Here is a 26,821-nt window from a genome sequence, read left to right as displayed (position 1 = left end):
ATGAACTGTGAACTCCCCCTCAGTGGGGCTGTCTGACTGCTGGCTGTAGATAAAGCAGAGTTATGACAACCATACAGTGCCCCTTCATCCATAATAAACCACAGGGAGGGAGCGCACTTTCTCACAAGGGAATATTCATTCTCCAAAGAACCAGTACCAGAAGACATTACGTATAACAAAATATTGTAGCAGCTCATCCATTTTAAACACTCTGCAAGAGGACTTCACATCGCCCATGGTGGAAATATTGTGTCTGTACCTAAACAGCCTGAGACCAAATTTCAATCCTGGTCTTGATAAGTAGAATCAGGACATCATACCACTGAAAATAGCAGGTATGAAGTTTCTCTTTAAATAATTTGAAGTTAGTTGGAGTGAAAAGCAAGAAGTGAACAGAGGAGATACAGACAGGAAAAGAACAAGCTCCATCAAGTATGGCTTCCTCATGAATGCTTTAACCGGTTTAGTATAAACATACACATCCAGCGTGATTCTTGTACTTATTTTTCTACAGCTATATCCCATTGTTCGATTCGTCCAGAACCACAGCGAGTTTGTAATGAAGCCAGTGCATATTTTTAACTGCCTAGCAAAGGATGAAGACTGAAAAATGCAATTATGGAATAAAATTTCTGTGTCTGAATGAAATTATTATTATCTTCTCAACTGGACAGAAGAAAATAAAATTCAAAATGTTCTACAGGGTTTCATTCAGATCCCACAGCATTTAGAGAAATTAATACCCTGAAAATAGATTTAGAAAGTTCATGGAATACTATTGTGCTCTTTTCAGTGTGGTAAGGTAAAATTTGATACCATAAGATAACTTAAAGCTCAAAAATCTGCTATGCTGATTCCATCTTCTCCCAACACTATTTTGGCAAAACAACCTACAATCCTGCTCATAAACACAGTGGCAGCAGCAGGGCTGAATATCATTCATGAGCTATCTAATTTTAGCTAGCAATGTTAGCAGTGTTTGCATGTTTGCATATGCAGCTCACGCAGCTATGGCACACATTTGAGACGGATATATGCAGGTAATGAACTGTGGGGCAGAGGTATCTGAACGATGGAATGTCTACATCTTTAGTGCAAAAGCATGTGTAGAGACAGCAAAACAGGAGAGAAATAAGAATAATTTGAAACTTTCTGCTCCTTCTACAGTGGGCCAAAGGCCTTAAGACCCAGTCTGGTCTCTACACATCTTAGTCACTTTGCTTGACAGATTCTCCCTGTATTTTAAATGACAACTTAAACTGTAGCATGACATTTTTTTGAGAAGCAAGTGAGCATGAGACAGAGCCCGAGAGCACAAGCGCGTTAGTGCAAAGGGGCTGAATTACTGTACGTGTCAGACAGTGACACATTTGAGACTGTAAGAGCAAAGAGATGTACTAATTGATTTGACTTAATAACGTGATAACTGGTCTGCATCACAAAATAGCCACAAGCCAATGCTGAAATCTAGGCACTTTTGTCAGAAACATGAAGCAAGTACAACCGTTTCGATTTGTGCATGTGTGAAGTTAGAAAAACTATGAAAGAAACAGTGGGGGTTAACCTGGTTAACCTGGTGTAATTCATCCCTGTGACAGCTACTTTCTTTATTATGATTTCTTTAAACTATCCATAACTGTAATGACAGTATGAAAACACACCTCAGTGATATTCTATCAGTGTGAAAACAGCGACAGCTGTGTTGGTATTGCCCTGCCAGACTTCGTTTCGCCAGTGATTCCTCAAAGGCAGCAGGTACAAAGTGTTACAGGCTACACGCTGCTAGACATACACGCAGGCTGCACAATGACATGTTAACCCTCCCAGAAAGCTAAGCAAAGAGCAGGTTGCTGCCAGGACACCTGAAGAGCGTTAGACAATACCAGATGCTTGACAGGATGCAAAGCAATATGAAGGCTGTTGATTCAGACAGCTAGATGTGAATTTAGCCTACTAGGCAGTCAAGTAATGATAGACTGCTCAGTAGGCTACTTGACATTACCATCTGCTAAACAAAGTGTACACAGACAGCCTTTAAGGAAAGTGTAAGACTCGTGTCTTTAAAGCGAGTGGTAAAGTCTCTCGTGTTACATTAGGGAATGCACTTCATTGTGTGCCATCTATTTCAGTTAGCAGAGGGGATGCATTTAAGCAGCATAACAGTCCTTCTGTGAAGTCACTAACTCATACAGAGTGCTTGTTTGGAGCAGATTCATCCATATTTTCACTCTCTGATAAGTCTGCCATGTTCATTAAAGTGCAGGGGCATTGCTCATACCCTCACTCCCTTACTCCCTTCAAGTGTTTGCATTCAAGAAAATGTAAAAGCAATATTGAGAGGCTGTCTGAGGTCCTTGCGGGGACTGTAACAATGTTACTGCAACCTCTCACCCATATCAAATGTGAGGAAAATAAAAACCTCCAGGTAGCAAGACTGACATTCTAAAAGCAAACATCAGAAAATGATGATTGGCTGTCTCTGCAGTCAATGGATGTCATGCATACTAACATTTGGTTCAAACAGAAATACTTTCTTTGCAATACTGAGCAAGTAATGGGACTGCTGCACATTGTAGCATTTAGCAGCATTGCAGGCTTGACAAAAGAACAGAGAGACACAAAGAGAAACTACAGTACACAAAAGGATCTGAGTATCTTTTCTTGTTTTGTTCCAAAGTGGGTCTTCTATTGTTCCTACAGTAAATGTTTATATATATATATATATATATATATATATATATATATATATATATATATATATATACTTTCTCCAATACATCCACTTGTGTCTATGGTTGTGTTTCAGCACTTGGTCTTGTGTGTGTGTGTGTGTGTGCGTGGCAGCATGGACCCCCTGCTGTGCCTTGCCAGTTCACTGTAATGCCCAAGGCTACCAAGACACAGTGCATTAGTTAGCAGTGTACATACCCCCCACGTCCTCACCCTCCTCACAAACACACACACACTGAAATATAGCTGATCCTGCTGCTTTTGTAAGAGGCACTCCCCATAAAGCAAGATCAAAGATGTATTCTGTTCAAAATTAATTAGATATTACAGGCATTGTTGAAGGTTATCTATAAAGAAAAAAAATCACAAGATTAAAATTTTACACTTCGAAAAGGGATGATTTTGTGGACCATAAGTCCTTCTCAGTGCTTGTTAATCCAGAAAGTCCATAATGTTTGAATGGATTTCGAACCTGCCAGGGAAGTTAGACTCATCCAAAGTCACCTTTTGTCATCTCTGAAACGTTAGTATGAAGCGGCTTTATCGTAAATAAGTGGTATGTATAAAAAATATTACATCTTTACTGTATCGTGTATGCCTGTGGTGCACATCAGCAGGGGCTCACTGAAGTGAAATAAATTGTCCTTGGTCATCAATTTTTGCCTGTGATTGGATAAACTCACGGGAAACAAAAGGAATCAAAAAACTTTTATGCTCTTGTTCAAAGACAATGAAAAGAGTTCTGGATCTAAAAGCATAAATAATCTCAAGATAACTAATATCATAAGGTGAAGTGAAGGCACACCCGGTGCAGGATGCATTAATCATCTCTGTGGCACTCACCTCATTAATCAGGATCCAGTGACAATCGAAGGCCACCAGGTTGGTCTCTACCACCTGCAACACAAAACACAAGTCACATTTAGAACATTTAGAAAAATAAGCAGGTTTCAGACGGGTCAAAAGAAGGAAAAGAGGTTTTTGTGGGAGGCAAGTTTTATTTTTGTGTGTGTTTTTTGGCTCAGATAATGTGACTCACGTAACTGAAGTGAGAATATTATTGAAAAGAAACCTCATGGAAATGGTGGAGGATGAAACCCAGTGTGATGCTTCAGCATGAGTGATTCGAGAAAGTTGTATCAAAGGTGCTCAAGGTATCATTCAAACATCTTTTTTCAAAAACATGCAAATATGGCAACGCTTGCTTGTGCATGACAGAATATCTTCAAACACACATGCAAACACGCACTTATATCTCAACATTTGAGCTTTCCTCACTAATTTAAACAGATTAGACAAAATTCTGAGGGGACTCGCTTCAGTCTTCTTGCTGCTTCTGTCTCTTTGTCATGGCCACAGATACACTGCCTCAAAACAGTATGTGTCTGCATAGAGAAAAGGAAAACCTTTGCCATGAATTGTTAATGGTGCAACTTAAATATTTAAACATGTCAACTCTTAACCAGTAACTACACAACTGTTAAACACTGCACCAAAGACACTTTGAAATGGCGCTGCCTAGATGACAGAGGGGGAAACTGCATACACTGAAAATTACTGTTTATATAACAGTATAAACTTTCTCTCAGGTGACCCGGCTTTTCCCTTGTGATTAGTGAACCCTGTCAGCGCTTGACAACCCTTCTCAATCATTTCCCCCAACAAGCACGAGGGTGACATCTTTTTACTCAACCCACCCCTCTCCTCATGCCTCCTCTTTTCCCTACACCCAACATAAATAGATAAGTGCAGCGTATATAATGACAACATCTACTGTTTTAACTACCGACAGGAGACCCCCCCCCACCCCCCACCATCTCACACACAACACACATACACTCTCTCTCTCTCTCCCTCTCAGAGCTGGGAAATGATTAAGTTTCATTTATCAGTGCATATGCATGATGGCTTTCTTTATCCAAATGGACAGATGGGAAAAACTGGGCACAAGCTACGCAAACTAAGTAAAACATGGCTTAAGGACAGGTAGAGAATACATTTCTAAGGATTGAATGGTAGTGTTGTTAGGAGAAAAGGGAATACAGCAAGGCAACAATAGACATTTTAGAGTTGCTCTCTGGTTCTCTAACACTAACACAAACCAAATACAACTTTCAGTTATTATCCACTCGTTCTGTTCTTCTCATCTGTATCTTATCTTCTATCCACCTCTCTCTTTGCAAAACCATATCAAGGCATATCACTCCAACTGTGTCATTTACTTTTCAAACAGGATGAAGGTTCAGCCTTGTTACCTTGATTTTGACTTTCTTTTGTCAGAAACACTTGTTTCTGCCTCCCACCTCTTTCGTCTCTCACTTCCTCCCAATCACACCCGAGCCTTTAATTTCGTTCTCTTATCTTTGCTCCTGCCTCACTTCTCAGCCCATCATCTCTGCTCTCCTTTAATTGCTCACTTCTCACTCTGTGACTGCACCCGCTCCTATCCTTCCATCCCTCTCTCTCTGTCTCGCTCCTTCTGCAACCCCCCCCCCCAACCCGTCACTCCTGGTGTAAAAATACAGTGCCACTCGTATATCATTAGCTATAATTGTCTAGGTGACTATAGCACCGTGTGTCATAAAACACTTTTTAGCCGTAAACAAAAGGCAACAGCTGGAGAGAGTGACGGAGCGTAGCTAATAGTGGTTTAATCTCCCACAGAGTCTCCATAAAACTTCATCATTATAACTCCGACGGCTGCCGTAAAACACTCTACAGGAAACATTGTTGCTGCACAAAGAGTAAGGCTAGAAGGAAAATGATTGAATGAGTTGCAAAACAAGATTTTTGCCATAATCTTTTTCCCTCTATCAGCAACTCTGTTCGTTTCTACTTCTACCGACTCTTAACTGTCGGTCCCAGTTTTTGTTTTTGTTCGTGGTTTCCCAAATCAAACCAAATCACCTTTACTGAGTTGAGTAATAATCATGATGTAGGCTGCTCTCGTCTGTCAGACATAAAAACCACAACAAAATGCAACGCTGCTCTGCGAAAAATTATAACAGCTTACAACCAGCACATAGTCAAGGGGGATCAGTATTTACATCAGAATCAGAATTCCTTTATTTATCCCCGAGGGGAAATTCTTTTTTGTATAGACATTGCATTTGCAATTTTCCTGACCAAGAAAAGAAAGTGAAAGTTATAAAATAGGATAACAAACTGAAATAAGTATAAATCCAAAATATAGGTATTAACATGTGCCTGTACAATCATTCGAATCCTGGAATTTCTTCTTTTTTTTTTGTTTGTTTGTTTGTTTCTGTCTCTGTCTCTTGTGAGCATTGTGAAAGCAGAAACAGCGAGCAGTGAAGGAAGGAGAAGGGAGAGGAAAAAGGACAGAGGTTTGGCAAGCTGTTCTTCTCTTCTCTTTTCCTCTGCCTGTTTGTCTCTCTGTCTTACCATTCTTATTACTGTTCCCTTTCCTTAGTGCTCATTAAGATTTTAGTATGTGCAATATTCACATGGGGTTATCAACTGACTTTTTAAACATAAAAATTATAAAACAAAGAAAAGTCATTGTGTGAAACCTAAAATTTATGAATGCAACTGGACATGAAAATATGTAAATAAATATAAATGCTAAATAAATACTAAATATGTATACATCCATGTTGTTTGCTTGTATGCAAGTGCTGGTGGAGCGAGTTTTCCACTTCTTCCATTATAACTTCCCTCTGGCAGCCATCTGGACAGATGTTTCAAGCTAATTAGCGAAAGGGCAGGCTCCTAACACTAGACGTAACTCCTCAGAGGTTGGTCCTGTTCACACACTCGCTCTCTCTCACAGCTACAACAAATACTGCCACTGACATCCAATACTGCCTTGTTTGTGTACTTATTTGTCGGCACACAAAAACGAACAAACTACCGCAGTCCTGACAACTCAATGCCAAAGCGGCAGGTAGGAGTTAGCTGGGCATCGCTCCCTTAATGCTACCACAGAGAGCCTTCTGACCTCTCTGACCTGCTCCACAAAAGCTTCATTCCTTTTCAGCTCTTACTCTCTGAAGTCATAAGATCAAACAAATACCAGCTCTGTGTTCAGGGACAAATCCTATCACTCAGTGTCAATATAAGTCAGAAAGTCTGAAAGCAGACAGACAGGCCTCGGACTGATCTGCAACATCATACCACAGTGCACCACAGCCTCATATGTGTTTTACAGACAGGCCGCGATATAGCCGAACACCATTTTTGATCCTGTAATGACCTCTGTCTACCTGTCACTCCTGAAGGAGACCATTAAAGAGAAAATCATTGATTCTGGCAAATGGCTGCTGCTGGCCGACAAATGCAGAGTCAAGGTCTGCTGCTCATACCAAGTCTTGACTTGACAAAAGCAGGGTAAACTAACAGCTGATACGCTGTATCGTACACTGCATAGCACACCGTATATGCATGTTTATGGCTGTTTGTGTTTCTGTGTGTGAGAGGGTAAGAAATATTAATGCAAAAGCAGATATTGCCTAAGTACATTGTGGGGGAGGCTTGAAGAGAGTGGGCGTCGCTATTGAATAAAGTGGTCTAAATTGAAAATTAGTTGTGTAATTTAATTTCATGCACTATTTGTGATCAAATCAAGCAACTAGCCTACAGCCCAGCCTACAAACTAGGAATATCCAAGCTTCACACTTAAACATGCACAAGCTGTGAAAGTACAGACAAGCATACAAAAGATGCACAAGGACAAACATCTAAAAACACAAGAGCACACAGCTCCATGGCATTTCCTTGTAGCTGCATTGAAGAAACATTCTTTTTTTTGCTGTTATGTATGGTCATACCTACACTGACACACTCAGAAAATAACCATGCAATCACACTTGTCCATCCAAGGAAGCTTTTTTGATGACTGTGATTATAATCTGTGTTTCTGTGTCTGCATATGTGTGAGTAGAGGGATAAGGTGGCTCTGTCTGGGTGTTGAGGATGGGGAGTATGATTACTGTTATTATCTCAAACCCTTCATTCCAAATGAATGCTGTAAGTGGGAAGGCAAATATACAGACATAGAAGAACATCAGGGAGATGGGAAAGGAGCATGCATTGATGCTAGGACATGGATGTAAATATTAACATATAACTCGTCTCAATATGATGACGAAAAGATTTCTTGCTGTGCCTGATGTGGAACCAACTGTGAGCTCCACAGTGAAAAGTCACTGGCTACTTATCTTAATCTTAAAGTAATGAGGCCATTCCTCACTCGTTACTGAGTATGTATTTAGTATATTGTACATTGTTGTCAATAACATAATAAAAAAATATACATGTTGTAGATTCTTTTTACTGTCATGACAAAAATAAGGACCAGGATTCCAAAAGCACAATGTGGATTAAAATACATTTAATCTAAATTTTACTAATTTAACAACCACAGTGTGCTGTGTTCGTGTGAAAGCTTTCCAATCCATTTGGGAGCAGAAACAGAAGTCTGTCCACCTAGTTCCCGCTGTCTGATTTTGCTTGCCAGCGTGCTTCTGCTACTGTCAGTATTTCTCTGCTCCCTTTCAAAGCTCTTGACAACTTCACACAACTCAAGTGTTACATATTCCTACTTCAACTCTCCCTTTCATCAATTAGTGAGCTATTCAACCTCTTTGAACCTCCCTCAATCATTCCCTTGCTTTCTCTTACCTAATCACAGACTGTCTACCATGTCTCTGAAATGTGTTACAGAACACATTAAAAAATTACCAGTACTAGACAAAATAAGGAATGGTGTTTACCCACTCACTTCATTTTCATTCAGCCTGTCTCTTCCATTTAAACTCGCCCTCTTTCACCCTCCCTGTTTATGAATTGAGCATTTAGTTGATGCTAACTGCGGAATTTTCTCCCTGATACATCATAACTGCTGCATGTCAGCTCTGCCATTTAGGCTTAATGTCACTTGCCTCACTCACGCTACTCCCATAGTGTGCCTTATGCATGTCTGATTGTGTGCATATTTGTGTGCTGAAAAGAGATGATGTCAAGCTGAGGGCGGTGCATTATGACATCGCTTTTCTCTATGGATTTCCATACTTAGCAGAAGAACACTGAGCTTGGATTGATGGCGTGCAAACAGGCAAATACAAATACGCACAAACAGGCACTCTACTGGCACGCCTTCTATTAGCACACTCGCTGCTAAGACTGCTAATCTCAAGCCTTGTGTTTGCTTTTCTGCTGCCGTGTTGTGCGAAAAAACAAGTGCAGAGGTTTATCCCTCACTACATAGACTTACAAACATCCTTGTGAAAATAGATAATAGATGATCACTGCTTGTCATGTATAAACTTCAGTTCACCCAACACACATGTAGCATGATGAGTGAAGCACACACACACTGTCAAAGACAAACAGTAAATATTTGTATTTAAGTCTCAAGGCATCTGTATGTCTTGTCTAGTTAGTATCAATAGTATAGTAATAGTTTTGATTGCAAAAGTGGCACTAGACCTCTTGTACCTAAACATGAAGAATGAAAGTGAGAAAAACAAAGAAATGTAGTGGGCTCACTCAGGCATAACAGCTACTCATGGCAGGGCAGCATAATGATACACTTTTTAATGTGTGCTCAGTGATTGAGTTGGACAAATGGCATATGATTTGCTTTAGAGATCAACAAAATGTGCTGACAAAGTGAATCAAAAAATACAAAGTAGGTGAAAATGTTTTCCGTAGAGCTTCTGTCCTCATATGTGCCATGAATACATTGCATACAAGCATACAGACATTTCTGTTATCTGTAGAGGGTCTTAATTGTCAAGTCTCAGTTCTTACCCAAAAGGTTCACTTTCTAGTGCAGTTTGTTGCATCTCACGCCCATAAAAGGAACATTATTTAAGACTGTCCTGTAGCAATATATAAAATATAAAGTGTTTGCTGGTAAAAGGCCAATGCCCTGCAGATAACTTCTCCAGCCTTCAGTAGTTACAAAACTGCTTCCTGTTGAGGTGCACTGGCTGCAAAAAGAAGAAGCAACAGCAGAATATTTTCCATTTGTTCTACATCTACAATGTAACCATAACCGTATATTTGAGAATATTCTTTTAGCCTATTTTGGCAAATTAATATGTACCTCGAATTTTCAAACAAAAAAATTAATGAAAGAGCAACACCTTGCTTTTGAGGTAGACTATGCAGACATCATAAGCTTAATAAAATTATTTCTTCATAGTGAAAGCATCTAATCTAAAATCCAGCGCAGGAAACAGAGGACAAAATAATACAAGAGCATAATAATAAAGTCTTGGTCTTGGATGCACTGGACCATATCATGACATGAGTCAGAGGGGTGTCAAAAGCCTGTGTGATGCCTCCAAACAACTAATGACTCTAAATCACAACCATTACTGTCTGTTTAATTAGTCTCATCCAGCTGCGGTCACACACTAGTGATTTTAAGTCTATAAAGGTTCTAAGTGTATGCTAGTGAGGCAGATAGATATTGAAGAATGCAGACCGTGTCTGTGTGTGAGTTTTTAAGTGAATGCTTGCGAATGCTGTCTCTTTGTAAAAGCCATATGACGAGATCTCTCTTTCTCTTCCACATGCACACATCCAGACCAGCGCAGAGCTGTCACACTCAACAAAAGTCACCAAAGCTCATCTTGACAAGGTCTTGCCCTGCTCACCAACCCACCACACACACCATTGGCATTATTGATCAATCACTCACTTTATGATGAAAACAAGGGGGGAAAGAGCAGCCAAGTCATTCTCTTTTTTGTCCTTTCAGCACACATTTCTCATCAGCTTTAAGTTTCTCTCCCTTTCTCCTCTCTCCCTGACATATAATATAATGCTAAGACAGCGAAAGTCTTTGATAGTATGTGTTACGATGGCAAAGGGTAACAGGGCCAACATGTAAGACATCTATCATCCTCCAACTGTGTGTGTGTGTGCGCTGGCTTCCGTGTGGGTCTACGTGCGTAAGCAGAAGCACACAAGACTTTGTCAGTATGTGTGCGAATGTCAGGCTTTCAGGTTATCGATCAGACCACAGATCCAAGCACAGTCAAATCCACAGAGGGAATGTATAACACACACACACACGCATGCACATACAATTGCCCACATACACCATGGCCAGTCCCAGCAAATATGACGATATGCAACCTGACATTTAGATATGAACAGATCAATGGCTGGAACAAATAGAATAAGCGGTCTTGATAGATCTAAGGTAAACAGTTTTGTGCGTGTGTGCGAGTGAGTGTGTGTGAGCTCATGTGTATGTGTGTATGTCCTTTAACTGATTTACTAATAGCTTTTTCCAGGACATTTCTTTTTTCATTTCACACATGTGGTGTGTAGAACCATAACCCATTTTAAACATTCACTTACCCATCAGTCACCCACCCACTTGCTGTTGGAAACTGGCTAATACAAAAATCTACATTCAGTTCACCAGTTTGCATTCTGCATTCAAAATGATATTATTCAAGAGGTGCGCTTTTGTTTGTTAAAACTTTTTCTTATCTCTTCAAAATTATTTGCAACTATGGGGATTGACCACGCATGAAGTAATGGTGCATAACATTGCCAAGTAAATTAAAATGTGGTCTGTCAATATTAATACTAAGCCTGACCACTGAAAATACTTGGGTGCTGAGTGGGCTTCAACCTTTAACCATTTATGGTCAAGTCAGTGTTAACTAAAAAGAATAACTACCATCTCAAACTACTTGTCTTACATACAAGTCTTCTCTGTGATGATTATCTGGGACATATTATGCACTCCTCCTTCACAAAAAGCTACTGGGGTTACAATACTAAAATGTTTAATGAGACCTTCCTAGCTTAGAATATTTTATGCATCAAAGAAAGAGCCCGCTATTCCAAGTAATGTTGCACACCCATCGAGATGATATCAGTATAACTTTAAAAATAGATTGTGAACAAACATACAAAAACTACTGCAAATAAAACCAAAATACCCCCCATCCCCCAAAAAACAAACAAACAAACAAAAAAATACATTAGCTGAGGGACTCAGCTGACAATAGGTTGTGTCAGTACAGAGGAAAACAGGGCAGAAGAGGGCAAAGCAGGTGAATCAGAAGATTAACCTATGCCCTAAAATGTCAGAACCCATACCAACTGAAATTGCCTACAGCAAGGTCAGATGAGAAGACCGAGAGATTGGCTGATGAGTTCGGGTATAACTGAGAGTGTGAGACGGATGGAGATGGATGGACAGTCAAGGAGGAAAGAAGCTTGAATATGGTTGTGTGCGCATGCTTGTGTGTCTGTGATGGAGAGGGATTGTATGGGTATGTGTATATGTGTGTGTGTGTGTGTGTGTGTGTGTGTGTGTGTGCCCAGTGACCGAGCTACTGAAGTGTTCCTGTGAGCCAGCTCTGCTTTTACAGGTTGACTAATCTTTGACCCAATATAAAATGATTCCTCTCCCACTTTTCACCTGTCTGCAGTCAGTCCAACCGTCCATCTGTCAATCCCTTTATCCCTCTCCCTGACTGCACTATATGAAATGTAGGAAACAGGTCAACTGATGACATCAGATATAGGTTTATCATCACCAGCGTCAATCACACACAAAAGCCCATACATACAGTACATGAACACTTAAACAATACACACTCTGTCGGAAATATAAACTGCACAGAGAATCTTACCAGATGCATTCATTTGAACTAAGGAGTCAGTTGCCTTGTGCAACTGGATTCAAAAGATCACAGGAGCTGAGAATCCATCTATCAGCCATGTGCTTTGGCTGAATTGCAGTGGTTTCGGCCAATCAGACTCCTGTGAACTACATGCAGCTATGGGTGTGGTTTAGGTGTGACGACAGTGAGACAAGAATCTTCCTTTCTTTGAAAACAATAGAAGCTCCTAAACAAGTCAGAATAGATGCTGCTATATGAAAAGAGAAAAGAACAGCACTGAAGGCTTTTATCGATGTAAAAGATGTTTTTGCTCTTCTCACGAATGGCTTTGCCAACAGTCCGACTATGTCATATGGTTTGTTGATTTGATTGGTTGAAGTTCACCCATGATAGACCGATTCATCCAGTCATCTTTTCCAAAAGGTTTCCAAGGATGGAATCCCAGATGTTTTCTGTGTAACAAACCATCTGACACAACAGGACAGCCAGACAGCAGAGGGTCAGTTAATTTACAGAAGACAGGGGGATAAAGTACACACACAACAAAGTGACAAAGGTAACCTGTCCCCCTGCTGGCTGACAGTGACAGCTCTTTTGACCAATAGTAAGACAGCTCTTTCTCAGGGTGAAAGTCATCATTAAAAACAGGAAGAACAGAGCAATATTGTCAGAAGAATAGAAAATGATAAAATTTATCTTGAAACATGTTTTTCTCTCAAAAAGAAAATCCCATTTTTATAATAATGACAATGCCTAGCCAGGTCAAAGGGTAACTTGTGCCAGCTAATTTTAGTTTCTATTTAACAGTACTGTGCATAATTTCAAATCAGTTCTAATGTAGATTCATAAGGGGTTTTTTTTGTTTTAAATTCAGTCTGAGAACATAGTTCGCCCTAAGAGTAATCACATTTTTTGCATATGGGGTCAGTAGAAGTCGTATTTTTACACAGGCTGAAATAGTGTTGGCATAACAAGCTTACAACATGAGATGGATCTGTTACCACTGGAAAGAGAGAGAAATAGGAAGGTCATATTAGTTCACGGGATGCAGGTTCGGTGTTTCAGTGAGTGAGTGAGCAATGAAGGGAATAACCAGCTGTATATGGTGGAGAGAACCAGCTGTTATGGCCCTCAATTACACATCTGATCTGCCCTCCAGGGGTTGAGACATATGCTATAAGTTGTCATCCAGAGGAGCTGACCCCACTATGCACTCATGTCTTACAGGTAACTCTCAGGGCTGCCTGTAGACGAACATAATTTCTGTCATTTTAAATCATTTAAATTAAGAATGCTTTGAATGATAAAAAAGTCTATAGATCATAATGTTGTAAATCCATTTAAACTGGCCATAGAAATATTGTAAGGGGGTGCTCTCAGCTGTGAAATTGAGTTACTAATTACACACTTAATTCATTAAATCTAAAATTAATTGACCCACAGATATTGTTCCATTGTTACAATGGTTTTGATACTTCTGAGATAAATGACATCTGCCTTTCTTGCTTTAATCAGAGATAATAGCCCATACAGCGCCATGTTCGCTTTACTGAAATATTAAGTACCCACTTCGCAGCTAATTAACCTTTACAGAAGAAAAAAAAAATCATCCACATGTGCCTTTTACTTTTACACTAATGCATTCTAAGTAATGTTTAAGAAAGAGGTGGGGATGTATTGTATTATAATAAAGTAACATTCTAGATCAAAGTGGACATGCACTCTATAGACAAAAGTATTGGGACAAGGGACTTTAATGACATTGCATTCTAAATATATAAACAGTTTTGCATCTATAACAGCTTCACTTCTTCTGGGAAGGCTTTCCACAAGGTTTTGGAGCATTTCTGTGGGAATTTTGCCCATTCATGCAGTACAACATTTGTGAAGTCAGGTACTGATGTTGGACCAAAAGGCCAGCAATGGCTTGCAATCTCCGTTCCAGTTCGGGCTCTGTGTGGGCCAGTCAAGTTCGACCACACCAAACTTATCCAACCATGTCTTTATGGACTTTGTTTTGTGCACTAGGGCACAGTCACGCTGGAATAGAAAAGGGCCTTCCCCAAACTGTTGCCACAAAGTCGGAAGCATAACATTGTCCAAAATGTCTTGGTATGCAGAAGCATTAATATTTCCCTTCGCTGGAAGTAAGAGGCACAGCCCAGCCCCTGAAAAACAGCCCCACAGAGAGGTGTATATGGATACTTTTGTCCACATAGTGTATCTGACTTAGCAAACTCAATGAACGGACGCCCAACTAAAACACTGATGGCAATGACATTTTAATCTACACGTGTGTTCTACAGCCTTACAGCAACAAGTTCCCAGGTTTGAATTCCAGTCTGGGTCATGTCCTCCCTGTGCCTGCATGGGTTTTCTCCAGTTACACCGGCTTCCTCCCACAATCCCAACCAGTCCAGACGAGACCAGGGTGTACCCTGCCTCTCATCCGGGATAGGCTCCAACGATACTACGATACAACGATACATTAACGGTATAGAAAATGGATGGATGTTTTTTCTACCAGTTGGCAGGGTCTTTTCACAATAAACTGTCTCTAAAAAAGTGCAGTCTTTGCCACATGCAGTATGATTAAAAATCAACACATTTTTACTCACTGATTTGCCCTCATGGCTGTATTTTTGGACTTGAAGATTGGTTCTTAGTGGTCCATAAATCTCATAGGATTAAGCATAGTCAATCAGCTTACTTTAAAGCGGGAGTTAGTAATGTTGGAGAAACCAGCAAGAGCAAAATAGATTTTGAGGGTATATTACCAAAAATAATAAAACAAAAATCCCTCCTACCCTATATGCCTCCCTCCAAAGCCACTCCCTCAAAACACTCCAGCACTGATTGCCTAGTTCAGATACTTTATCACCAGGATCTTGTTTGAATAATACCTGGTTGATGGGAACTATTTCTCCTTCCGCCTGTCATATGTGAACTATGCTCTCTATGTGCGTAAAGCGGCACCGACAGGGAGTTGACATTGTTGATGACTGAACACACAAACACAGTCATGTGTACAGATTTTTCAGTTCTCAGAACAGCAGCAATGCTGTAAGTGATGCAATGCAACTTGGCTAAAGTTCAGTTTTTGCAAAAAACATGTTTCAAGAAAAGTATTTTAGCCTTTAACTGAGAACACAAATGTGCACAAGTACCTTTTCATACGCTAAATTGTATCTACCACATATGTGCTGTGACAAAGCAAAAGATGCCATCAGTAATTTCAATTACATTCACTCACAAAGGAGAACATGTACTCCTTGCTGAGAGCAAGTGCATGCTTCATAAATAAGTTATTAAACACAGCTCCGACACAAATGCCTTCTGCAACATCGAAGCCATGGGGCACTGTGCCCTAAAATCAAAGAAAAGCTGAGATAATAGATTAAGTGACCCTGAAGACAGATTACATCGTCTGCACTCTCAATTATTGAATCATTTTATTCCTCCACTTCATGCTGGGCTCTGTTGAAGGCAGACTCTCTGACACCGGGCCTGACCCTATTAGAGAGATGAGAGAGAAGGAGATAACATGACAGCATGCAAGTGGGCAACCAGGAGTTCAAGTGTATTATTTGTTTGTTTGTGCATCTGAGAGAGAAGGGCTAGATCGTATAAAAAAAGAGGAGTCCAAAGTGTTATTAAAGCACCTCCAAACAGTCTGAGAAGAACGTCATTGTATGTGATGGGAACAAAGAGAAAAGAGGAAAAATGAGAAAATAGCAGAGGTAAATGAGGAAAGGAAATAGTTACAGGGCAGCAGCAAATGTGCTATCAGTAACAAATATGAATCTGAGTTTTAATCCTCCCCATGGACCAATCGTGCCTTTGAAAATGCTTGACATGCAGTCCAAGCTGCCTCAGACCTCACATGACAAACGAACTTGTCAATAAAGAACAAAACAAACGAGGAAATTTTACTCACCCTAAATCCACACAACTGCATTCATCCCTGCAATCTCTCTCTTGTGCACACAATAAATATACAAACCCACACACTGGCGCACACACAGCAGAGGGTCTCCACGGGTCGCAGTGTTTGTAAATTGGACTCTGTATGTGTGTGCGTGTTTTTCTTGACGGAGCGTAGCAGAGGGTTGTCAATTTTCATCGTGATACAGACTTCAGTTCCAGCTGCAATCAGCAAGATTTAAAGGGATCATACAGCATGATGCCTGAACTGGACCATCTCAAAATACCATGAACAAAAATGAAACGAAACATGAAAACTGTTTGAGGAAACATTGCTGTCATGGTTAGAAGGGAATCGGAACTGACTGTTGGTGCAGACACTTCAAAGCAAAGCCTGGTCTCTGGTGGTGAACTCACACCATCTACTCCTCAATGTCCTCCTTTAAAAAGGTCTTGGTGATATAACAATGTTACACTGGTGGAAAAACCACATTACTTTCACCCATGTTACAAAGAGAGGACTTTTTTTTAAATCTTTCACATTTCCTTTTCTAAATTTTTCAATCTTGTCTTATTCCTCCCTCTCAATTGGTATTTAATTTAACTTTGTGTTTTGTGCCTTTGCTTCAGCTAAAAATTCCTCAGTCAGTCAGCATTTCTGATCCTTGTCGTATATGTAGATGCTCTCTCTCTCTCACACACACACACACACAATCCATCCAATAAGAGCCCTATACGCTCACCACGGTCCCCACCTCCCACTCTTATCAAAGCCAATGTCAGTGTTTACAACTTTGATGAGACGATGGAGCAAAACTATCCTTCTGGTCCCAAAATAAGAAAAATAAGAAAAAAGAAAACACCACAGCAATCTTGTGTTCAAACTTGTGTTCTCTCCCTTCTAAGTTTGATGTCAGAAAAAAAATGCTCCACTTGCAAAACCACTGTTGTTTACGGCTATTCATCCATATACAGTAAGAGGCTTTCGGAAAAGAAAGCCTTCAGCTTTATTGTCGGCTGTTAGCAACATCCTGTACTCACAGCAACTCTGTGGCTTCTATTGAAATATCCCACGCTTTTATCTCTCTTTTCTGCGTCTTTTCCCAGAGCCTCCCATCCATGCTGATCTCCCAGTTTGTCCTTCTTCACTGCTCACACTCGCATTAACTGCCCCTTTTTATTACTGATTTCACTGTGCTTCATTTCTCGCCACTCTCTTTTTTTCTCCCCCGTCTTCAATCTCCCTTTTTTTCACCCAAGACAATTCCAATTTCACATTGCCTACATCTTCAATAGCATAAATCCCATTAGGAACTGAACACAGGAATTGCCAGAGGATGCAACAGTCCAAAACATGTTCCATAATTGAAGCAGCATACAGGGAGGAAAGGAAGGATAGAGGGAATTTGTTCATACCACCTATTCCATTGTTTCTCTGAACACCTCTGTTACCCATCTCATGAAGAATGTCTTGTTGTGTTGTAGGTGTGCACATCATTAATGATCTGTGGCTTGTATTAGGACACATATATGACATGTGAAATGCCACAGTTGGTTATGTAAGACTATCTGTGTGTGTGTGCGTGTTTGTGCATGGGGCTGAAGGGAGCTAAATTGATAAGGGCAAGATAAACTAATAGAGATGGAAACATGATGGAGGAAGAGCTAAAGGATGCTTGTAGGGCATAGAGTCCATAAAGAGTGTGTAGATGAGATAAAGTGTGCGTGTATGTGTGTGTGTGTGTGTGAGTGTGAGTGTGTTTGCACAAATTTGAGTGTTTGAGTATGTGGCAGGGAAACAGAGGAGGGAGAGAGGAAGAGACAACAGATAAGCACATTGCAAAAGTGAAAAAAAAGTGTGATGAAATGCTCACACACACATGCGTACACACACACAAATCTGTATCATCTCTAAAGTACTTACTGGCATCCCCATTAGTGGCTGTACTAGCAGCAAGTCAATAGCACTAACCTTTGGTGCTCCTTGCACACACATACGCTCTCTCACACACACCTACTCACACACACACACACACACACACACACACACACACACAAACAGTGAACCTTTCAGTCCTTTAGCAGTAATGCTCTATAATCATTGTGCTTCCAGTTCTATATGTGCAGAGATAAAACCTTAATGTCATTGCACCTCACATGCACACACGCGCACGCACGCATGCACGCACACACACACACACACACACACACACACACACCCTGTTAGTTTAGATAAGGACATAATGCCATCTCTGTCTGGTGATAAAGTTCAAGGAGAAAACTAGATCCAAGTCCTTGAAATGCTCTTTTAACTACACTGAAAAGTGAAAGGCAGAGAATGCTGCATCCACCTCTCTCTGTGAGTGTCTGTTTTGTGTGGATTTGTGTAGTCATATGCAGTACATGTACCCTGTCACAGCCTCAAGGGTACATGGACTGCCAATGGACCCTACAGCAATAGGGATGCTGTAAAAGCCTGAGCTTTTGGTGACACTTGTGGCTCTGCTGGTAAAGCAGGTCATCCATCATTTAAAGCAACATCTGCAATGTTTCGAACAAATAATGTACTGTTGAAACACAAAACTAAATGTACGGTTGAAGGAATAAGTTTCTGCCAGTGAATGAATTTGATATCCACACAAAACAATATTTAATAGTGTAAGAATATTAAACAAACAGCTAACATATGACATAATCCACAGGCTTGGCAGATATACACTAAAGTATCATAACAATGTATTTTAATAAAAGAAAATAAAGATACTCTGCTTGGAACAGCAAATACTTCTTAGTAAACATCCTTGAAAAAGACCAAGTTTGTCTTGCTCTGTCTTGACTGGCTGCCTGGCTGGTCAGGTCCAGTCTATCACCACAAGTCACTTGCTTTCTGCTGCTGTTTGTCAGGGGTGTCAATCTGTTTAATGACATCTGAGCAGTGGAAAAATATTCCCAAGAGTCTCTTGTATCTTATATCAAGAGTCAGTGGACAAAGATTTGCCATGGGCCAGAAATGCTTCGCCTATGAGTCACTTTAGACAGTGTAGAACATTTTTTAAAATTTCATGAAAATTGCATATTATACATTTGATTCACTAACTGCATAAACATTTACCTTGCTCGTTTTAAAAATAAATATCTTGAAGCAAACGGTCTCATTCAGTGATGGTCTATATGATTCTTCTTCACGCTGGGAGGGAGTGCGGCAGCCTGGCGCTCTCTATGGACTAGCTGCCCTTGGTCTCAACAAAAGACTAGAGAGTCAGGCGTTTCTTTTGCATCCCCTTCCACTGCTTGGCAACTTCTATGACATGCTCTGTGACATGGAAAACAGAGAACTCTTCGAGGCACAACTTTAAGACATACCGAAGTAAAAGGAAAGCAATGTTGTTTTTCATTTCAGTATATCTGTGACCCTTTGACTATTATCCTCTGGTTAAGAGTGTGACACCAAAATAATTACACCTATGGGTGTGGGTATGCTGCACACTCAGAACCTTTTCACACTGACTGCAAAGGAACAAGATAGAACCACCTTCAACCCAGAGTGATAATGGAAACATTTATTGCTGGTGCTGTCAGGTTAAGCTCTGAAGTCCCTGTTACTCCCTTCCCAATCATCTCAGCTTGTCATGAAGGGCATGGAAAACAGCAAGCTCAGATTGGTAGTCAGTCATGGGCAAGTTATTTTCAACATGTAATATATTTCATATTACTAGTTACTTTGATTTGGTAAATAACAGTAAAGTGACTTTACTGTCTATGTCAAGTTATGCCTGAATGATTACACAAATTAATTTAAATGAATGTATGACTGTAGGCATTATAAAATGAGAGAGGTTAAAATTTCATGGTGGCTAATCAAAGCCTAGAAACTCCAGTCTATTGCCGTTAAATACCAATCCAATACCGGGTGATATAACCTAAAAAAGGATCTCTGTCAGCAAAACTGAATGGTGGACATGCTCAACCAATGTGTGATGGGACGGCCAGTGTCCAGTGTGTAGTCTGCCTTGTCTCTCAGGATAAGTAAACACAAGCCATTAGAGTACTGTGATCAGTGTGTGAAAATGTTATGTGGTCTGATCACCAGTTTAGAAGTACAAGATTTCTGCCAATCTGTTTAAAATTTAAAAAAAAAAAAATTGGCATCTATCAACAAATGTTGGCCAAGTTATCATGGTTGTTACCTAATTGTGTACAAGAGGATGGCTAACACAAAATATTTTATTCATTGTACTAACATCAGTGGCTTACAAGTTTAGAATGACTACTTTATGTATAAATGTGTGTGTGTGCTTTTGGGGAAGAATATGTGTTAGAGGGATCGATAAGTGGTGTGTGTGTGTGTGTGTGTGTGTGTGTGTGTGTGTGTGTGGGTTTGATGACACAAACCTTTCAGAAGACCCTTTGAATATCAACACGCAGCATGACGGTGGAAGACAGATTTGGTTCTGTATGTTCACAATCTTTCATTGATTCTTTGTTCGCGACTAAAGGGTATCTTTTCCTTCCTCCCTTTACAATTTCTCTTTACCTTTTCTACTCATTTGCTCTTCACATGTTCATCCTTCACACTCTCCATCATCCATTTATGTCTCTATCTGTCCCTCCTTTCTGCTTTGCCCTTCTAAATCACTTTTCCTCTGACCTCTATCAGGGAGCAAATACAATTTTCAAAGTCATAATGCCATGAATGTGAGTATTAATTAGAGATTAACGCAAAAGCCTGGAGCAAGATAGGAAGTCCATTAGATTTTGAAGTTTTGTGAAATAAATCAAGTCACCATGTTTATCAATTTAAAAAGTATTTGAAGACACCTTAATCTTTGTTAATCCTTACCAGTCTCGTATGGTACGCCTCCCCATTATTTTGCCTGATTGATGCCTGAACTTTCCTATCTCTCTGCTTCCCTTAGCTATGTAGCTCTTTTTACTAAAATGAACTTCAGTACACTTCTTTATACTTCCTGTATGCCATTCGATCATGAACTCCACCTCTCCATTTTACACCCTCTCCTACATATCTCATAACTGCAAGTGTCTATCAGTGTCCCATTTCCGAAGCAAAGACGAATGATGCACAATCTGTGTGTGTGTGTGACACCAAGATGAAGAAAATCTCGGTAAGTCAAGGAATTCAACCAAACGACCCACAACTCATCACGTTAATCATAGTGATTTCGCACCCTTCAATCTAATCTGACAATGCCCAACCAACCCACTGTCCTCTATAATGGAGAGGTTAACGTCAGAGAAGTTCAGTGAAAGTTGACTCTTGACTGAAAGAGTGGCAAAGATGTTGGCCTTCATGCGTCAGTAAGCAAAAGCAAAAGAGGAAGCATTGAAAAATACACAAAGGGTGGGAGCATACAGAAGACTGAATTCAACCATACTGAGTCACAGTGTCTCGTACCGTATTCCCCATCATTTTAAAAGACACTGACATTTAGTCTAATTGTTCAAAGATGCAGTAATTCTCTGTGTAAGTGTACACAGCATAATTAACAATAATCAGTCAGCCAGATTATATATCTGTAGGCAAGTTATTAAATTAAGCAGCACCGCAGCAAAGAGGGACATAAGATGCTAGGTAATGAAGTTCGATCAGTTTGTCCCTTATTTCCACAGGCTGCACTTGAAACAGATTTTATTCTTAATATAATATAATATAACATAATATGATATAATATAATATAATATAATTCCATTTTTTACTGTAATTGACAGCCCCCATTGTCTTTTGCAAGCATATATTTCATGGCCCTTGGGACCAAAATGAATCAGAGGTAATTCATTATAAACTGTAGAAAATTCATGCACATGGTGTTTTTAATAGGAAAATACATATTAATCAATGACAGTGAAGCAGGGCAGAATCACAACATCTGATTTAAGGCTCCATTAGCAGTAGAAGCCTGCTAATCCAGACCCCCACAGGGATTACTGTAGCGAATGAACTGAAATGTATTTTAGAAGGTGATCAGATCAGCACGAAAATTGCCCATGGCCAAGAAAATTGCTCTGTACAAGACAGATTTCACAAATAAGAGATCATATATCCTTACGGCATCTGGCACACATAAGCTTAATGATAATGTGTAATCACAACATGAAATAACCACCCTTTAAGTGACCAGTCAATTATTACATTTTGCTCATGTTTCATGTTATACTGTAGGTAATACAGTCAGAGAATAAATGAAAAAATGCTCTGAGTGTAGACAAGATGACTGCTGTGATGATAATTTATTTAAATTGACTAGTCCTTTCTTTCTGTGTTGCCTTCATTGAAATGAAAATAAATGAAAATGAGGGGAAACAACTGCCTTTTGGCAGAGCCACTGAAGCGAAATCAACAGAACTGACAATGAATGAGGTGACCATAGAGTGCTGATCTGAATCAGTAATCAAAAGAAATCCTCAGTGGCTTATGGCTGAACTGCTCCTTTTGTCAAAGGCTTCCTGTTTGATTGGGCCCTAAATTTAACATTGAAAATGTTGAATGTGAGCTAAATGCTATGTGCACGACCTAGAAAGTGTCACTCCCAGAACACCCACGCATCCATCTAGAAGGGCAATTTCTATCCTCGTCTAACTACAAAGTTGCTGAACTAGGACATCTTTCTTTGACTGTCTGTATCGCATAGGGTGGACATTTAAGGTGTAATTCCCACCTCGCCAAACGATGTTGTAATAATAAAGCACAGAAATACTTACGGTTGTTTTCTGCATGTTGGAATCATTTGCTGTTACAACACTGATAGACAGCACTGACAAATGAATTTCACTACATAGATGCTAAATGTGAATGAATGTCTGTTTCTATCTTGTTGACCATCAGGCATCATCTCAAGTGACAGCATTTCAAAAATCAACATAATGCAAATGTAATCTGAGTAAAAGTTGTTTGGTAATCTCTAGACTATGAATAATCATGTAATTTGCACTTATTTTTTGTATACTGTATATATTTATATATGTCATTCACTGTATAAAACTGCAAAAACATATAACAAGTGTTAAAATTCGCCATATACAAGTACACCGACAAGAAAGAAAATGGAAACAAGAAGATTACTAACCAGCTAAAGCACTGCCAGGACAGAGCGAGCATTTCTTCTCTTTTAAGGGGATTGACAGAAAATAAGCATGTTTACAGAAAAGACTTGAGAAGTGGGCAGTGACCTGCTGCAAAAAGACCAGCAGTAAAATAAGCTGTCACTTCTCTTGCAAAGTCAAATTACTAACATCACTGTACCGGAGAACACTGCAATACTGAAGGGTAAAATATAGCTTTTTTTTTTTTTTAAACACTGAGGCATCTAAAACCTCAGTCCAACTGAGAATTTAACACTTGTTATTTACCTCAACACTGCTCCCTTACTGCATGCAACAAATGCACTATGTTGTAAAATGAAGACACATTTTAGGTTTCCCCTAACCCCTCTGGATATAAAAACAGCAGTGAAGCAGTTTCCACTTCATTTCAATACAAACTGCTTTTAGGCACTGTCTTATGGCAGTGTTAAATGCATGCACTGTTGTCACTATTAATGAGCACATTTTCTACTTGAGACAAACACACCTGCTACTTTGGCATCAGATTAAATGTTTTAAAGCCAACATATTCTGATAGCTTGTATTAAATGTCCATGCATTGTGATTTCTAGCTCTGATTCGCTTACTTTAAAACTGAAATCGATTCTAGTGGTTCGACTCCCTTTTTGTGACGTACTGTGAGGTCTCAGCAAGACAGCTTTGGCAGAATGTTTCACACACTTTAAAAGATTCTATATGAAGTCAACTTGACAATCATTGCTCTATAGTCAGTACACCTTAACTGATGTGTTGTGTTAAAGAGTCTGAAATATAATCAATAGAAAAGTTCAGTCCTGAAGCTATGACAACAACAACACAGCTCCCAGCAGACCCACTCAACCTGACTGTAACAACGAAATTCCACCTATTTAGTAAAATGACTTCCAAGTTGCTTATCCTCCAAATGCATTTCCTTCAGGCTATTGCAGACATTGGAAAAGAGGATCATAGATCACAAAACGGGAACTGTCAGCAAAAATGAGAATTAAAGAGACCTGGAAGTATCACCTAAAATATATAAGCAAGTACAAAACTGTGAAAGGTTGGTATCACAATTCAGCAAGTGACTGAGTCAAAGTATGGACACAGCCAGCATGAGAGGAAGTGACATGTATGTGTTGGTCTTCTAACATTTTGTTAAATATGTAGAATACATTGTCTCTGGTTCATATGGAGTCTCCCCATGTTCTGCTGACATATACATAATACAGTGCACACTTAAATCATCTTTGTCTGTCTCTGATCAAACATCAAATCCTGCTCAGCAACTAAATATTTTTTGGTTATTTCAATCATAAAGGACACTGTACAATAGTGAGAGCAGACTTTACTTAAGCAAAAACACCATTTGCAGTGGTTCCAGTTATATTCAGTGAAGGCATTATTCAAAAGGTGTTATATAGAATATTTTCCTTCATGTTTCATTTGCATCATCTGTCATCTCTGGAACAATCTTCAACATGTTTGATGGTCCTTCAAGTAAGAAATGTCAGTTAAAGAGAAAGTAGTCCCAAAGTGACTGCATTTTTAAACTTTAACAACTTTAGATCAAATGGCAAAATTCATATTTCCCCTCTTTGCATATCTAATATCAAGCCTATGTGTGTGTTTGTGAGATAAAGTGGGACAGCGTATAAATTCTGACTCAAGACAGAATTGTCTTCTTTTTTCCAAAATAAAAATACTTTTGTTCATATACTGTAATATCCATTTACTCATTACTGCATGCTTTATCTGCCAGTCTCCCAGCTGAAATCCTATGTTTGATCCATGCACCCATCCTGTCCAACTCCCAAATGGACATTCTCTTCTTTATACTACATTCGGTACTGCTACTTAATACACCAGTGTGCTTTTCATGCCTAGGAGAAGCAAAAATGACACTGACACGGTAACCTCTGGAGGAGCATGCTTTGGCGTGAGACTGAGCCGCATGACAAGTGATATTTTTAATAAGACGATGGTCCCAGGGAAAGAAACCCACTTTGCTCTTCTGTCTACATGAGGTGGGTGGAATAGGGAGCTATATGGACCAGCAAGGGGCCTTGTGGCAGTGTCTTGTACACCCACCCACATGTACTAGACTGAAAAAAAGGCGACAGAGCAAGAACATGTAAATAATGCAGAGAACTGAATGAGCATGTGGGTTCTAAGAGGATATTTATGTGCTTGTGTGGTAAAATGCATGGATATGCATAGTGGAAGACATTCCACTGAGAATGCAGCAGATGTTGGAAGAGCTGTCACATTGGGCTCTCATCGCCACAGGGATATAAAAGTGACAAATCACAGAAAAGCAAAGACAGGGACTATGTCCTATGTTATCATCGTTTGGTTTTCCAATAGTGGCCTTCCTACATACAATCATGGACTAACATAAGTCACTCAATTGTCAACCTGTCAATCCAGTGAAATCTGACGATGATGAGAAAATCATTGGCCAGCCCTACAACTTTTTTTGTGTAAAGTGCAGTATATGCTTCTCTGCCACATTTTCCTAAAATATAGTGTATAGCTTCAAACAAAAGTAATCCCTCTCAGTCATCAATCATGACCCACTGGATGTATGTGGCAGAGTCTTTATCTAGAGACCCTGCATTCTGTCAGTACGTAAGTAGTAAGTAAGTATCTTAGTATTTTGCTATTGTTGAGACCTTTCTCAGTGTCAGCCTTTGGGCAGCGATGTGTAGCCCCATCCATTAACATCACGGGATTGGGGGGCCATAAAAACGCAACCAGGCAACCAGGATATGTTGTTGTCGCAACTCTCTCCGCTGGTCTGTCTGTATCATGAGCTGTAGGTCAGTGTGCCTGTTTTCCAAGGGGTGGGGCTGAGAGAGAGAGCAGCAAGGATGAAAATTTGGCTGAATTCGTGAAATCTGGCATTGTGGCACCTTCCTGCAGACATGTGAATGTGTTCATGTGTGCTCTAGAATGTAAAAATAAATAAAAACTGTGTTTTTATTGATTTTTTAATTAGATCTAAAACTACCATGGCTTGGATATTTGGTATTGACCAGAAAGTATTTTTAGAATGAAATCACAGCTTTTTGTTTTCTTGGTCATCCGGTCAAAGTGTTTCAGTAAACCTACTTAGTTAACATTAGGGAGAGTTCAATTTAGGCACTTCCTTACATATGTCTTCCATCCTCTGGTCACTCTCTATAACCTGCCTTATCGCTCATCTCCCTTTTTCTCTCTCTTTCTGCCAAGCCTTGTAATTTTGGAACAGCTTCCAGTTAGGTGCTTCCTGTGACAAATGATTTCACAAATAACTAGAAAAAAAAACCCCAAAACATCTCAGTCATCTCTTTGTGTCTCCAGATGTCTCTCAGTCCTTACATGTGCTTTCACTGCCTCACTCTCCCTCACCATCTTGTCAGGAAGAGGGATATGTGATCATCAATCTTATCGACCAATCTTTACCATCTCCTGACACTTCATCT

General features: G+C 39.7%; 1 protein-coding gene across 3 annotated transcripts in view; it reads right to left on the bottom strand.

Annotated features, from left to right (window-relative positions):
* Positions 1 to 26,821, bottom strand: part of grid2 (glutamate receptor, ionotropic, delta 2) — a 427,565-nt gene that overhangs the window by 142,065 nt on the left and 258,679 nt on the right. For all 3 annotated transcript variants that reach the window (XM_046387650.1, XM_046387649.1, XM_046387652.1), the window contains one exon: positions 3,574 to 3,627. In XM_046387650.1, coding sequence (XP_046243606.1) covers positions 3,574 to 3,627 — 54 coding nt within the window. The remainder of the gene's footprint in view (positions 1 to 3,573; positions 3,628 to 26,821) is intronic.

Source organism: Scatophagus argus, chromosome 4 (genome assembly GCF_020382885.2).
Source record: "Scatophagus argus isolate fScaArg1 chromosome 4, fScaArg1.pri, whole genome shotgun sequence".
Classification (NCBI taxonomy): domain Eukaryota; kingdom Metazoa; phylum Chordata; class Actinopteri; family Scatophagidae; genus Scatophagus; species Scatophagus argus.
This window is presented reverse-complemented; position numbering and strand designations above follow the sequence as displayed.